The sequence below is a fragment of the Microcebus murinus genome, chromosome 7 (assembly GCF_040939455.1).
Source record: "Microcebus murinus isolate Inina chromosome 7, M.murinus_Inina_mat1.0, whole genome shotgun sequence".
Taxonomy (NCBI): domain Eukaryota; kingdom Metazoa; phylum Chordata; class Mammalia; order Primates; family Cheirogaleidae; genus Microcebus; species Microcebus murinus.
This window is the reverse complement of record NC_134110.1, coordinates 46,757,460-46,773,902: the sequence shown is the minus strand read 5'-3', so window position 1 is coordinate 46,773,902 and position 16,443 is coordinate 46,757,460. Positions and strand designations below refer to the sequence as shown.

General features: G+C 42.5%; 1 protein-coding gene across 4 annotated transcripts in view; it reads right to left on the bottom strand.

Annotated features, from left to right (window-relative positions):
• Window positions 1–12,511, bottom strand: part of SAMD12 (sterile alpha motif domain containing 12) — a 425,091-nt gene extending 412,580 nt beyond the window's left edge. For all 4 annotated transcript variants that reach the window (XR_012920166.1, XM_020289001.2, XM_076005060.1 and 1 more), the window contains exon 1: window positions 12,349–12,511. Coding sequence is in view for 3 of the 4 variants with exons in the window: in XM_020289001.2 (XP_020144590.1) it covers window positions 12,349–12,361 (13 nt within the window). In the remaining variant the exon portion in view is untranslated. The remainder of the gene's footprint in view (window positions 1–12,348) is intronic.
• Window positions 12,512–16,443: the final 3,932 nt, after the last annotated feature.

Here is a 16,443-nt window from a genome sequence, read left to right as displayed (position 1 = left end):
GTGGGTTAAATCAAGTAATAAATGTTTGCCATGTGAAAGTTATCAGACACACCTCTTTGCACAACACAGTTCAAAAAAAACAATGAAAAACAGGGTGGGCTTGCTGAGAGCTCTCATTCTGAATCGTTTATTGTCTTGCACCTGTAGGATGGTCAGCTACTCTACAAATTTTTAACAATCATTTGTACTTTTCCGACCTGGTTGTTCCACTTAAAGCTCACAGGTGGCCAGAGCCTGTCTCAAGAAGCTCAGGGCACAAGGCAGAACGACCGGGGCAGGACGCCACCCCGTGTCAGGGCGCACTCACGCCCACACGCACGCACAGCCGGATCATGTAGACACGCCAGTTCACCTAAAGGGCACATTTGGGATGTGGGAGGAACCTGGAGAAAAACCATGCATACCTGGGAAAAACGGACAGACTCCACAGACAGTGGCCCCAGCCAGGAATCAATTTTTTTCTCTCTCAATGTTATAAAGAAACAATGTTGAATGAAAGGACATTATTCAAGTACATCGAGAGCCCAGGAAACAGCTGATAGCTGAGCTCAACTGAGTATCAAAGAAGATTCCTACAGGGAAGGAGTGGAGCACAGCCTGGAGCAGGAAGGCCTGGCCATCCGGGAAAGGCCCGGAATGCGGAGGGGTTTGGACTTTATTCCATTGGCGGTGGAGAGCCCCGGAAGACTTGGGAGCAATTATGTATCTGCCACTCCCTGTAAATAAACAATCCCAAATCCTATATTTGTTTCCCCTTATGAAACATTTCTAACATCTGCTCTCTGTTCCTTTCTTTCCCTTATCACCCTATGATTACGTTACTTCGGCTTCTCCCTTGTTTTCTCAGTCTTTCCAGACTATGACCAAACTTTCCATCGCAGTTAATTTGCTCTATTTAAAAACAAAACAAAACAAAACCCTATAATGACTTCTCAAGGGAAGTCCAGGGCAGCATGAGGACTGGTTGCTGTGGGTGTGGCGGCTCCCCTCTGATAGAGAGCAGAGCCCCTGCACAGCCTCCCCGCCCACGTCTGAACCCTTTTTGCTGTGAAACATTTCTGATATGAGTCTTGCATCTTGGACTGGACTCTAAGTTCCCAGAACAGTAGGTTCCATAGCCTCAGCTTCTGTTTGGACTTCCCAGGCCATTCACAGTGCTGCTGAGCTTGTAGCAAGTGTGCAATGAATACTTATTGTCCAAATAAAATAGCAATTTACACGAATTGCATGCTGGGGACACAGGTGACTTTGGAAGGCAGCATGAAAAAACCACCACCAAAACCCTGAGGCCTGGGGCTCCCTACAAAGCAAGCAAGCAAGCAAAAGCGTACAAAGCTAACACCAACATAAACACTTTACTGGAGATTTGATCCAAAAACCTGAAAGAATTTTCCTCATTGCAGAGTCAAATTAAGAAATGCTTTTTTTTTTTGTTATAATGCTGTTTTTCTTAAGTTACCAAAGTTTCCAAAAGAAAACTAGTTAATCAGAACCAAACTGGGACAAACCAGAAAACAAGATAGTGTCTTAAAAACAATAACAACAAATAATAACCAAGGACTCTGGACTATGTCAAACTTGGCTAAAAAGCCCAATCTCACTACAATCAGCCGTGTGGCCTTAGGAAATTTACTTATCTTCTACAGATCTAAATTCTCTCAACTATTAGAGTGGGGGGAAAGCCCACCTATCTTACTGCCTTATGAAAACTAATTTTTAGAGAGCAAGTGTAAGTATCCTGGCTCAGAAAAGGCACAAAATAACATTAGTTCTTTTGTTTACTCAACAATAGTTGAGTGCCTTCTCTGAGCCAGCCATGGCTGTAGGCACTGGAAATATGTATCAGAGAATAAAAAAGTCAAATGCACGTTCTCATGGCCCTGAGATTACTCATCTTTAGTCCCTGTGAGAATAGGATGAAAGCTCTAGTTCCTCTTGCCATAAAAAATACACATAATGTCCACATACAAATTGCACCTATAGTTGTAAGGGGCTCAACTATCCCATGAAATCCTTCAATCCCCTCTTGTGACCTTAGATTAAGAAGCCTATACCCTAGATCAGTGTCTCTCAAAATGTTTAGTAAGAATGATTCAGGGTGCATGTTAGATTCAGGGATCCATTTATGATTCACCAAAAAAACCAACCCAAAACTGGGAAGCAGGACTCTGGATGTTACCGAGTGCCCCAAGAGAATCTTGTCATACAATAAAACACTGCTTAAAATCTCATAGTCCTAAGCACACCTGGTTTTATGAAGCTTACTCATCATGTTACATAAGCCAAACTCTTCTACATCCCAGCACATAATAGGTATTCAATAAATATTTGTGAAAAGGAAAAATATTCTAGTAAATGACAGGAAATGAATTCTATACCCACATATACTTCATGGATGACTAACACAAAATATCAATCCCAGTTTACAGTTTATTCAGGTAAAGATATCTACTAAATGAGTACAATGTTAAAAAGCTATGTTTTCTCAGGAAGCAGAAAAGAAAGAGCAGGCAAGAGCTCAGGCATCACAGAGCTCTTATGTGCACCTGGTGCAGCTCTTACAGATGCAAGTGGAAGTTAAAGGTAATGACTTGGCTGAGGCCAAGAGGTAGACACCCATCTCCTCTTCTTGGTCACCTGTAGCTTCCTCTCCTCCACCAATAAACTACCAACCATCAAGGGGGCAAAAAAAATCCAGACAGAATCAAGCACAAGGTACACCTCCTGAAGCCTGGTCAATAACATCGTATTTTTTTTTTTTTTTTTTTTTACCTCTGTGGAATGGCACAGGCACCGTCTCCAAAAACAACAAACCCTTGACTGAAATGTTTGCACTTCATGACCTCAAACAGCAGTATTAGACCATATGTCTAGGAATTCTGTAGCAACCCCAAATTCAAATACTGCATCTCATGGTCCTGGAGATCAGTGGAAAGTCCTAGAAATCCCTATACATTAGCATCTCCAAGACTATCTTTAGCACTTAAGAAACAATTCCACGGTCAGGCTCCATACCCAATTTTTGGCTGAGTAAAAATGTGGTCTCTGCAGGTGAATCAAGCATTGGTCACACTGTTTAAATGGATATCTGATGAAAGACCCAATGCTAAATTAGAATCACACAGGGCTACAAAATGTACACCTGGACCCTGCCAGCTTCAAAATTTAATACTAGAAATAGTCAACGAACCTCTTCTTAGGCTTCACAGATGGAGTCGATACCGATCTTGGCAGGCAAAACCAATTCTCTTCAGGGACAGGTAAGTTTTTCATACTCTAGCTAAACTCGCCTTCTGTGGCCTCTCAAACCTGGTCTTCCTTTTCCTGCCTTTGTGTTCTTGCATACCTTTCTCCAAAAGTAAGCCCTCTGTGGCCTGTTTTCCTTATCCAATTGTTTTTTCCACAATATAATCATTATATAGAACTTAATGACCAATTCTCATGCCTCTTATTAATAAAATGAAATTTAGAAGCTTTTTTTTCTGTGCTCAAACCAGTGGCTTTTCCAGATTATGTCCGTGCTTGAAGTCTGGACTGACCTGGAAATCGGGTGTGTATTTATAATAGCTATACTGCATAATCTTGTATAATGCAGCTCAAGGAACTCACCTCTAGAAGACTTTCTCCTTAATCCCATCAAACTACCTGCATAGGTCCACTAATCTTCCCTCTAATCCCATCCAACTACCTGCATAGGTCCATTAATCTAAGTTTCTTATTCTTGTGAGGTCCTCATTAACAGAAGATGATTAGCACAGAGAAAATAAAGAAGACTACACATGAGGCACACTCAGGAAAACAGTTCAACAGTTTCTTATAAAGGTAAAACATACTATATGACTTGTGAATCCCACTCTTAGCTATTTACACAAGAAAAATAAACTTAGTTTCACACAACAACCCATAAGCAACTCGTTATAGTGATTTATTCATAATCACCAATTATCGGAAATAATCCAAATATACTTCAGTTGGTGAATGGATAAACATTGGTATATCCATTCAACGGAATATTATTCAGCAATTAAAAGGGCTGAACTATTGCTACATGAAACAACATGGATGAATTCCAATGTGTTAAGTGAAAAAGCTAGACTCAAGTGGTGACATAGCATGTGATATCATTTATATGGCATTCTACAAAAGGCAAAGCATAGGCTGGGCGTGGTGACTCACACCTGTAATCCTAGCTCTCTGGGAGGCTGGGGCGGGTGGATTGCTCAAGGTCAGGAGTTCAAACCAGCCTGAGCAAGAGCGAGACCCCATCTCTACTATAAATAAAAAGAAATTAATTGGCCAACTAATATATATAGAAAAAATTAGCCGGGCATGGTGGCACATGCCTGTAGTCCCAGCTACTCGGGAGGCTGAGGCAGCAGGATTGCTTGAGCCTAGGAGTTTGAGGTTGCTGTGAGCTAGGCTGACACCATGGCAGTCACTCTAGCCTTGGCAACAAAGTGAGACTCTGTCTCAAAAAAAAAAAAAAAAAAAAGAAAAGAAAAAGAAAAGGCCAAAGGATAGGGACAATTCAGAGCAGTTTTCAGGGGCAGTGGGTGGGGGCAGTGGATGGGGGAAGAGTTGACCACAAAGGGGCATGAGGGAGCTTTTGAGGGTGTTGGAATTGTTCTGCATCTTGACTGTGGTTACAAGACGGTATATGTTTGCCAAAACATAAAAAGCTATAAAAGGTCATTTTATTATATGTATACTATGCCTAAATAACCCCAATTTTTAAATTTTTTAGATAATAAAAAAGCATGAAAGATTAAATGAGAGAAGAAGAAAGACAGTACACTTGAAATGAGGACTGGAATTTCAAACTGAATATTGAAACAGTTTGAATGATACTTTATCTTAAAAAGAGAATCTGAGAAGTTTATCTTCTGTTTAACCAAATTCAGGTTGTAATTGAACATATATGTTAATCCTTCAAACATAAAAAAGGAATCCATTTTTTATTTGTTATATAACTTCTAAAACAGGATTTATGTCAACAGAAGAAAATATCTTTCATTTCACACTTGACTTTCCATAGCCCAATTGTCAAGGAGACTATCTTTTCCCCTAAAATATTTAGGGCATCTCTTTTCACCAACGACTTCTCTTAATCTTACCAGGGTCTGAATACTTCTCTATGGTACCTATCAAGTCAAAATCTCAATCAATTTTTCTCTTCTTTAATGTTTATCTGGCTTAACTCATTCAGATGTTAATTGGGCCATGGCTGTATGATCCAGCCATTTTCCAATGTCATTTTCATACAGTCCATGAACCTTTTCCTCTTTGCAAGATCTGAAATTTATCTTGGTAATCAACTTACTTTGCATATATATGATATGGTTGAATGCTGATCAGATAATCAAAGAGATTAGCCTACAAAATTTTTGGTGTTATGTGGCAAGTTTTTGGTAACAAAAAATTAAGTAATGAGTGTTTAGTGAATATACTCTTGTTATGATAACTTTTATTTCCCTCTGTTGCCTTATAACTGCATGGAGTCAGATATTACATCAAATAATACATTTCAAGCTGAGGATGCCTTATATTTTATCAATTATATTTTGTTGATCTCCCAACTCTGAGAACCTACATTCCCTTCACTGAGCACTATTATGCCAGACTCTATATCACAGAGCCAAAAAAAATGCTATACAAATGGCTCAGATGCTTTCTTAATGTGGCAGAACGACAGGGAGAAACAGGATCATTATTATCAACTTGTTTACATTTTACTGAGTGTTTACTGAGCACCTATCAGACCAGGTCTTAAGAGGTCCCTTGATACTAATTTAACCTTCTCGACATGCCTATGAGGTCATTACCATGAACATTCTCATTTGATAGATGGGCAAAGGAGTCACAGACCTGCTCAGTGAATTACCCAGGCACACCCAGCAGCTCTGGGCAGAGCTGGGGTTCACACCTGGTCTGGCTGCAGACCTTGCATACTTAAAGACAACACTGTGAGCACCATAACCCCCAAGGGGGGAGCTGCACACTGTGGAGGAAATGATGAACCATGAGCAGGCCTGTGCCCATTCCATACCCCAGGTCTCAAGGGCAGCTGTATTCCTGAGGGCCACACCCCACAACCAGTCCACAAATATCTGCCAAATCACTTGAGAGTTGGGGTTTGCTGCATACCAGAAACACCTTCTACAGCAGTGAGGGCAGCCAAGAAGCAGAGAGCAGCAAAGGAACTAAACTTGCCAACTGGCTCCTCCCTGCCCAGCACTCTGGGAAGGTGGCTGCTGAAGACACTGAGGCGGCCACCCTGTCACCCGACAGCTGCCGCCCGTCCTGCTCCTGCTCTTCATGCAGGGAGGCGAGCGGTACAAGCAGCTTCTTGCACCCACACTTTAGAAAAACCAGACTAAATATAGCCACGTTTGCTCTCAAGAGCCAGCTTGGAGCGGGTGGTGCTGCTACATCGCACTTCAGAAAATTGGGGAGGAATCAGCTTGATTTGTAAGAGAGCAACTCGCTTCCCTTGCTCTCGGTGGTTTCAAAAGGACCATCCGCAAAATCCAACTGGGCCGTGGGGAGTGCTGCAGGTTTGGCCAAGAGACAATATAGCCCTAAGGAAATGAGCTATACCAGACATGACTTTAGAAACCTCCTCATTCACTTTCCTGCCCATAAAGGGCTAAACCACCACACCACCAGGACTTGGGGGAAATCCACTAGGAAGCACACATTACCCATGCGCTACTCTGTTTCATCCCTTTCCCTCCCTCCCCACCCATCAAAATCCTACTCAAAAGATCACTCACATGCTACCCCTTTCGTGAGGCTGTCCCCATCCGGCTAGAACTAAATGCTCCATTTGTTCTCAGACCTCCCACCTCCCACGTTATGTTGCTCGTACTTTTATTTAGCACTTATATCATTCAGCCTAATCTGCTTCTCTGTGTCTCCTTCACTGAAGTGGAAGCTGGGGGAGTTGGCAAGGGGGGCAGAGTGGGCTAAGCTTCCTTCTTCATTGTACTCCCCACCAAATCTACTCGAGTTCCTTGCACATGGGCAGCACTCTGTTACTTATCAACAGAAAATGCAAAACCTGCTTGAGTGCCAGTGAATGAGCATTTGCAATATTCCCCTCTTTCTCCTAATATACAACATCTGACACTCCCCGGAGTTCAAGCACGGGCTTCGGATTCCCAGGTGCCCCTCTTTTAACATGTCAGTACGGCATCTACTGTGACTCAGCATTACAGAACACAGCTAACCCAGCTAGGTTTTCACACAATCTCCCCTTCTTAGCACCAGCCCTTGCTTCTTCTGGCATAAGAGAACAAGACAGATGAGAAAGAAAGGGTGGGATGAAAGGAATCAGGAAGGGCTGGGCTAGACAATGCAGTATGATTAGAGCGAAGCCCTGTCTGAACTGGCTAAGAGGGCTGTGGAAGAGATGGGAGTGGCAGGAGCCAACGCCACAGCAAGTTTAAAGCCAGAGTTTGAGGCCCCGATTCTTGTTCATGCACAGTGACTAGACAGGAATTTTCAATGATGGACTTCTAGTCACCATTCTCCACTCACTCTCTAAAACAGAGTGACCAACAGAGGCTGCTGGTGCAGCAGAGCCAGATCTGATGGGCTAGAGAACAGAATAAAAATAAGAAAACAATTTCCCCTGAGTATAAGTGAAATGGAAGAGACTGGGGAGCAGTTAGTTGATTAATCACACCATGAAGCTGCTGCAGAGAGAAGTACCTAGTAGAGAGTCCATAGTCCTGCTGCTTTCAAATCTGCTCTGTAGATGAACACAGTTGGGAGTTCTCAGTAAGTGTGGATGGTGGCTACTGAAGAAATCAAAAGCACCCATGATCCTACCCATTAATTCATCTTCCATTCATTCAAACTTCATGAGCCAGGCAGGAGACATAGTCCTCGCCCTCAGAAGCACCACCAAGTAGAAGAGGTGCATTCAAATGCTGTTCTCAACAGAAAAGGTAGTTAGAAAAGCATCGGTGGGCTACCAGAAGGGAGCCATCTTCCCTTTGCTTCATGTGTCCTATGAGGAAAAATCCATCAGAATGGCAGTAGCATTCTCTCTCTCTGGATCCTTCTCGGGAGAAAAGCCAATTATGCAAGTCTGTGGAAAAGGCACAAAGCACAGGTGCCTTGGCCCTACCCGCCCTCCCTGTAGGTAGACCTGCCTCCTGCAGGAGCCCATGTTCTCTGCTCTCTGGGCTCTCAGTGGTGTAGAGGGAGGCTCTGCTAGGAGTATGCTCACTGTTGGGTGTGATCACACTGGGGTGTGATATCAGCAAGGCAGCTTTACCATCCAACACAAAACCAGAAGAAATAGTCCATTGTAGCCTTATATTAAATTTGATGTTTGTGTCTCCCTTTGTGACTTCTTTGACTCTCTGTGACTCAGTTCTGAATTTGAGTTGGGTACAGAGTCATCATTTACTAGACCCCCAAAGCCAAGCATTGACTGCAACTGCTTCTCTTTGCTACGAGTATTTGACTCTATCTCATCTCCCAGGTTTCTCTAAAGTTATTATTATTTAGATTTACAATATGTTAGTGATGGGCAGTTTTTCCTTCTTTTATGGGAGAAAAACTATAGAACCTGAGCATTCAATGACTTATCAGAAGTTATTTGATAAGCCAATTTGTTCAGTTAGGAAGGAAAATTGATACCCCTTAATAGAGATGTTATTTGGAGCATATAGCCTTCCATTTGAAATCTTTTTTCAGGAGAGTGCTGATTATTGGAAATAATTTTTCTGCCATAAGAGCTGCTAGTCTATTAGACCTAGAATAGAATAGAATATTCATTTACCCTATTTTTCTTATAAAGTTTTGAGGATGAAGTAAGAAGGAGAGGAATTGGGGATAAGGAGTAGAAAACCATTTTCTAGCTCTGGGGTTTATACTTCATTCATGAAACAATTACTGTGGTCCTAAGTGCCAGGCACCATCCAGGAATACAGAGATGAATATAACACTGTCCCTAATGAATCCACTTTTTTATTCTCCCTGAATAGTACTGCAACAAATTTCTGTTGGAAAATATATCAATACACATAACCATCTACACAGTGTGTCCATAAAGAATGGATTACTCTGTGGTTCCCGCTACCTCCTTTATAGAGGTTCTAGTTCTACAGCTATTTGAAGTAATTTATTACAACAGTTTTTTTAAAAAGACAATGGATGCCAATATCATCCTAATGCAAATGCAGATCATAAGGTACTACCCTGTCCTATGGCTGGAAAGCACACCTCTAAGCTTCCCAGGTGCCCATAAATGCAAAACACAGGTCCCGACCAGGCTAGGAACATAAATAAGATCCTGTATTTAAATTCAGAGAAGAAAACATAACCCAAGGTAACCAAAAAACAATAAACAAAGGGGCACCTCTTTTTCATCTTTAATGCAAGGCTGAAGGTTCAACAAAATGAATAAGTAGTTGCTAGTAACACTTTTTACAAGTTCAAGTTTACTTAAGAAAGGTGTTACACATAGTAAAAACCTTCTAATTTGTTACTAATTAGAAAGACTGGCTGGCAGGAATACATGAAAATTCAGGATAGAAAACACATGCCACACAGTATGCTTCTTAAAAGGAGAGCAATAGGTGTGAATACAAGTAACATTTACCAAGGATCCGGGTTCCAGGAACCCTTCTATAAGCCCTTCCTTTATTTATTTAATCCTCAGTGTTCCCAGGAAGTAAACAGTAGTGACCCCACTTTTTTTCCAGATGTGTAAACTAAAGCTCAGATGTTAAGTAACCTCAGTTTCTCTGGTAAATTTCCTTATTGTCCAAATTAGCGTTTCTCAACGAGCTTGAGTAAGCCGGTTATTACTTGGTCTTGGCTTGGAAACCTTGTATGAGATGGCCATGCACTACGTATATTTAGCATCTCGGAACATGGGCACGGAACGTGGGCACAAAATACCAATAACAGCCCCCAGTAGCAGTTCCTACATATTCCAGACGTGCCGAAGGAAGACAATGTCACTCAGCAGTAGATGAAGACTACTGCTCTAAAAGATGCTTTGAGCATTAAGACAAAAGACTAAAGAGAGGGGTGCTTCCTTTAAAAGTCTCCCCCACCTTCAAATCGTTCAGAAGTCACTTATTTTACAGTATTAGGCACTTGAGAAAACTCCATGCATCCTTATGGAAGCAGTTACAAAAGTTCCATGAATGTATCTGCCATGCAATTCAAGAGCATTTACTCAGTGCCTATTAGGGAACAAGTACTACGCTATTGGCTGGGAATACAAAATCAAAGAGCGCATACTCCCGACCCCCAAGGGGTGAGGGGCAGATGAAGTATGCTCTGTTAGGACAGATATAAGCAGGGGTTCTAGGGAAGCTCAGTGCAGGAGGCACCTCCCATAGACTGGGACAGAGCACTGGGAGGGCAGAGGAAAAGGGAGAGGCGGGACAGGTTCCCAGAGGAAGTGAAGTTTTCCCTGAGACTTAAAAGACCCAGTGGGAGTAACCAGGAAAGGCCTGGTCCAGCATGAGGCCTTTGCAAAGACCAGAGATAGGAATCATATTTGCAGCAAAACTTTAAAATACTTTCTCCATTCTTCAAGTTGCGATCTCATTGTGATTCATACTCAAGATGTTTTGTTTACTAGAAAGGTACTTTAAGTGAATTAAGTCACAATAAAATAAAATAAACTGTCCACAGTTCTCATGTATTTCCTTCAAAGGCCTTTGTTTTTGTAAGATCTGGCTTTACAGGTATAATCACCCATCCAACAAGAAGTATGGCAAATCCTGTATTTCTTGCAGTGAACAGGAAATTGTTTTCAAGAATATTGTGGACTGGCAACAAGTACGAGTGTCCCTCACTTGGGGACACATAAAAGTGGTAAAGAGAAGAGATCATAATCAATGTCATCTGATGGGTGAGGTACAAGGGATAGCAGTAGGTCAACTTGATGTGGTCTTAAGCTCAAGATAAACTTTATCTTGAGCATTTGCACAGAAAATAAAACCTAAAAAAGTCTTTAATTATTTGTTGTTGCTGTTTTTTTAATGACACAGAGAAAGAAGAGAGAAGAATGGACTTTACTTTTGTTAATACAGTTGGAAAAACTGGAAGTGGCTAGCTGGGGATCTCTGAACCTGAGATAGCCTCAAAGCAATAGTTTATGAGTTTATGGGTGCTAAGTGTAGGAGCTAGATTGTTGCTACTTCATGTTGTTAAGACAGTAATCATAGGGAGACCAAGAGTCAGATTAGTTCAGTTTCTCACTCCTGGGGCAGGGAAGGGAGGGAAAAACAAGCGAGCCCGTGTGGTTCCTTCTTGTCTCCAGCCTACAAGGAACAGGCTCATTTCCCCTTGGCAAGGAGCCCGGTGCAGTGGGCAGGCATGCCCTCTTGCTCCTACCTCAGTTCCCCTCTGACCCGAACCGCATTCAGGAACCATAATTCTGTAGGCGAATGGAGGCTCCCATTTAGTCCCACGATCATTTTATTTTACCATCCAGGCACAGTCTGACCTCTTAATCTGACATCACAAACACTTCTGGTCCACATTTTTCTCCCCAGAAAATACCCTCAACAAAAAAGCCTGTGTTACAAGGTAAGAGAAACTGAAATGAAAAACTCTCGGGATCTCTCACAACCCGCTGGACCCGGCTTTCAACCAGGAAGTTCAAAGGAGGCAGGACTGCACGGTCCAAACTGGAATGCCAACACGCAGAATTGTAAGAGGATGAGGAAGGTGGTCTTCAAAGAAAAGGAGTAACCCCATGGAAGAGTTTGTTGAACTTTTCCCCCCCTGGCTGTTTCCATTTCATTCCTGTAAACTTTGCTGAGCCCGGGAGGGCTGTATAAGCAGAAACAGGTGTAGGGACACCTCCGCCCTTTGGGGACATCTGCTGCCGCCACTGCTGGGTGCAGACGCTGAGGGGCCTCGACCCAACCGCCACCCTAGCTTCCCCATGACGCACCTCGACAGGGTCCTCTCCCACGTGTGTCTGGGGCAAACCGAGCATCCCGAGCCCCGTGGCCACCCAGCATGACCTGGCGGAAGGGGGCAGAGAAACGGGGCACGTCGGGGCTGAAACCTCATGCAGGACTCCCCAGCTTTCCCCACACCTCCAGGATATCGTTTCCCATTAGGGACACTTTCTTCCCCTCCTACCCCAAAGTGCCGCGCACGTGACAGGTCTTTCCAGAGCCACTGAATAAAGCGCCTGCTGGCCTCCCGCGGCTCAGGTGAGTGGGGAGAAGGTGTGGGAGAAAGGGGCCCGCTCTCCGCCACCCTCTCCTCCCTACGATCGATCGCCACGCTTCATCAGGGATGTGTGGATTGGGGTGCGCGGGTTAAGACGGCGCTTAAAACGCCCCAAGCGTCCCTTACCTTCTACAGCCATTCTTTCAGAGCTTCCCTAACGCATGCATAATTTTCTTGGCCGAGGTACTCCTCCTGCCCCGCGCTCCCCCCCTCCTCTCGCTTTCGCCTAAATATTCTGCGCTCATCTGCTCCAGGACCAACCTGCCGCGGTCACGCAAAGCGAGGCAGCCGGCTCGGCTCGGCGCGGGGCGGCCTGGGAAGTGTAGTTCCCGCCGTTCGTGGGGACCCGGGAGCGCACCCCCAGTCCTGCCCGGGCCCCGCCCCGCAGCCGCACTCCCAGGCGCCCAAACCCAACAATCTCTCCTGGGGGTCTGCTGAGGGCCCCGAGGTCTCGGGGGATGGAGTTACAGGTGTCCCGGAGGTGGCAGGGACTACATCTCCCAGGAAGCTGTGCGCTGGGTTTCTCTGGGCGCTAGGAGTAGGGACCCGTGATTGAGACCTTCCCTGTCAATTAGAAAGGGTTAGGCACCTAGCTCCGGTGGTGAGGGAGGCAGGAGGCTGCCGGGTTGGCGATGGGCTCTTGTGAGCTTGTCCACTGGCTTCAGCCGCCCGCGCCGACCCCCGGCCTCCTGAGCCACCGGCCGCCTGTGGTTCACCTGGGCCAGAGACTCGCTGCACAGGGCGCAGGTGAAATGTGTTCCTTCGCACCCCAGGGTGTGTGGGGTTTGTTGGGAATCCTGCCATTTGATACAGCTGTCTTCTGATCCTGCTGGGTGGTTCTGGTGGCTACTTTGCATGGGGTGGTAAGGGTGGCTTAAAATTCCCCAACAGGCAACATCCCAACGGGTTATTAGAAGCAAATCCAGGAACCAGAGTTCCACCAGAGGATGTCAGATGTCTGGGGTAGGAAGTTTTCAGCTTGCCTCTCCTGGGAACCTGCTGCAGCCTGTGATAGGGCCTGATAATTAAAAGTGCCTAAGAAGCAGTGTTCTTTCAACTTCTAAACCTATGCCCTAACTCCGGGTACTGGAGGTGCTGTAAGCAGGCAGATGAAGGGGAATCACGTGGGAAATAGAATCCCAGAGCTGGTAAATATTGGAGAAAATTAAGTTTCCAAACATTTTTTTTCCTGCATATGGAAATACAGGTAACAATTATGGCTGCTAGGGGTAAGGGAATGGCCTTGGGGACAAATCTGTCTCAGGATTGGATTAAGACGTTTAAAGGCCTTGAGCTTAGAAAAGCGTGTGATGCCACATCCACCCAGCACCCATCTCCCTGCCCCCATACATATTTTTTTAACTACTCTGTAAAATAGCTCTAAAGAAGTACAAAACTCTGATGCTTCCCGTGGTGACTACTTAGTCATTTCTTTATCTTGGCCATCGGAATTTTTGTTGTCGTTTTTCAGAACAACTTTGTTTCTGAGTATGTATGTGCTCACCTGTTTTTCTGGTCACTAAGTATGTGTTTAGTCTTCCTATTGAGTAATAATGACTGTGTACAGGTGCTTTTAAAAATGCCTGTGTGTCGATAGTAATATTCTCCAGGGATTAAAGGGTTGGGAGTGGATAAACTCACAACTAATGGACCCGGAGAGCATTGCAAGGGGGAAAAGGCACACCCTAAATCATGGTTTGGGTGCGGCAAAGTCAACATGTATCCAAATGTTTGTACCCCCATAATATCCTGAAATAAATAAATAAATAAATGCCTGTGTGTAACCAAGATGCTTTTGGTAATACTTTAGTTCCGAGTCCACGGAGCTGTGTGCAAATCCCTCCCATCCTATGTATAGGAAAGAGAGACCAGTTTAGTGAGGTACAATTTCCTTGGGGAAAAAAAAAATTCCAACCTAGTATGCAGCCAAGCATTCTAAGATCTGGAAAGAACTGAAATTCAGGTTGGTCCCTGCTCCCTCATGTATAAAAATCATCAAAGTGTTTAGCCTTTTCTGAAATTTAATAAATGAAAAAAGAAAGTCGTAGGACAGGCAGTATCAATGTCCTCTTTGATCACCTTAAATGTGCATCAGCCTTTTATAAACAAATACTCCTACACCTTACCTTAATCTCATAGAATTAGGATTTCTGGGGGTTTGCGTAGGAACAGTTAAGTTTGCAAAATCCACAGGTGATTCTAATCTTCAGTGAACATGAAAACCATTTGGTCCATTTTCAAGCTTTTAAAAATATGGGTGATATTAAAATAGAAAAGTCACTGAAAACCATTGTTAATTCAAAAACTTCATTTTGGCTCAAGTATTTAATATCTTTCCCAAATGATGTATATTCTAGTTGAGTTTCATTTTTCACATAAATATAAATAAGATATGTAAAGGAAATATTAGTTTCAATCACATGAAATAGCCAATGTTATTGGACCTTTTTGTTAAACCTATAAATAAAGCAGTATCATGTGGTTCAACCTAATTAAAAAGTACAACAGTTGAGCAGAGGGTTTCAAGTCTGGCTGAATATGAAAATCACCTGAGAAGCTTTGAAGAAAAAAAATCACCACCAGTATGGCCCAAAGAAAAAGACACAAAATACCAATTCTTGGCAAAATTGTGAAGCAATAAGGACTCATATATTGCTGGTGGTAAGCAAATTAATACAACCACTTAGGAAAACCATTTGACATATTAAGCTGAGTTCATGCTTATCCTGTGACCCAGCAGTCCTATCCCTAGGTGTATAACATATATATACACACCCATACATACATGTTCTTCAAAACATATGTACAAGAATATTTATGGCTGCCTTATTTTATTTATTTTCTTCAAAACATGTACAAGAATATTTATGGCTGCCTTATTTTATTTATTTTCTTCAAAACATATGTACAAGAATATTTATGGTTGCCTATTAATAGCCTCAAATGGAAAGCAACCCAAATATTCATCAACAATAGATTGGAAAAATATATTATGGTATAATTGAACAATCTTATATAGCAGGGGTCAAAAAACTATGGCAAGTGAGAAAAATATGGCTTGTCGCTTACTTTTTTATAGCTCACCATTTAAGTTGATTTTTACATTTTTAAATAGTTGAGGGAAAAAATTAAAATAATGATATTTGTGACACAGGAAATTATACAGAAATACTTACATAATATTCTCAGTTTTGCCTCTTGGCCTGAAAAGCCTAGAATATTTCCTTCCTAGCCCTTTGCACAAAAAAAAAAAAAAAATGTTTGCCAAACCTTGCTATAAAGTAACGAGAATGAATGAATTAAAACTGTGTACAACAACATGGATGAAACACATGCATTAGCTATCTATTGTTCGTAACAGATTACCCCAAAATTTAGTGGCTTGAGAAAATACCTATTTATTCAGTTTCTGTGGGTCAGTAATTGGGGCACATCTTAGCTGGGTCCTCTGCAGCTTCAGTATCTCACAGACTGCAATCATATGTTGTTTAAATGACTGTTACTTTTGGTATCTGTCATCAGCAGCCAAGTATAGTTCTTAACTGATACACCCTATTTTAATAAGGAACAAAGTCCAGCTTTCTTCCCTCGACTCTCATAAGCCAAATTCTGTATTCATTGTTATGCTATCGTTTGTTACTTGTGGTATATAAGCACCTCAAGTGCTGGGACTGAGCCGTATGCTTCATATCTTCCACACTAAATGTTTTTGACTTGTATTGCCATTATTTTTATTGTTATTATCAGTAGCATTTATTGAGTGATTACAAGCACCCAAGCTCTGTACTGAGCACTTTCACATACATTATCTCCTTTAAATCACTGTAGTATTGTCAGATACCACCCTTTTCCAGATGAGGAAATTGAGGCTCAGTGAGGTTAAGTAATTTTCTCAATGTCTCAAAAATATGAAAGAGTAGCAAGGGGATTGAGGTCTGAGTGTAGAACTTTGTAGTATCACTCTATCTCAATTCCAATACTGATTACATGATTACAAATCTGATTTCATGAGCTCTGGACTAACTAGAAATTATCAATAATATTAAAATGAAGGGTTTTAAACATGTTAATATCAGAAAATATGATATTTAGAATGATTCAATAATTTCTGAATACATCAGAAGGCACAGAAAGCACAGAAGTCCCTTGCCTTATAGTGATGTAAATGAAAAAAAGAAATATTAAGACAAGACTAGAGATTTCACCAGATCCCAAGATTTA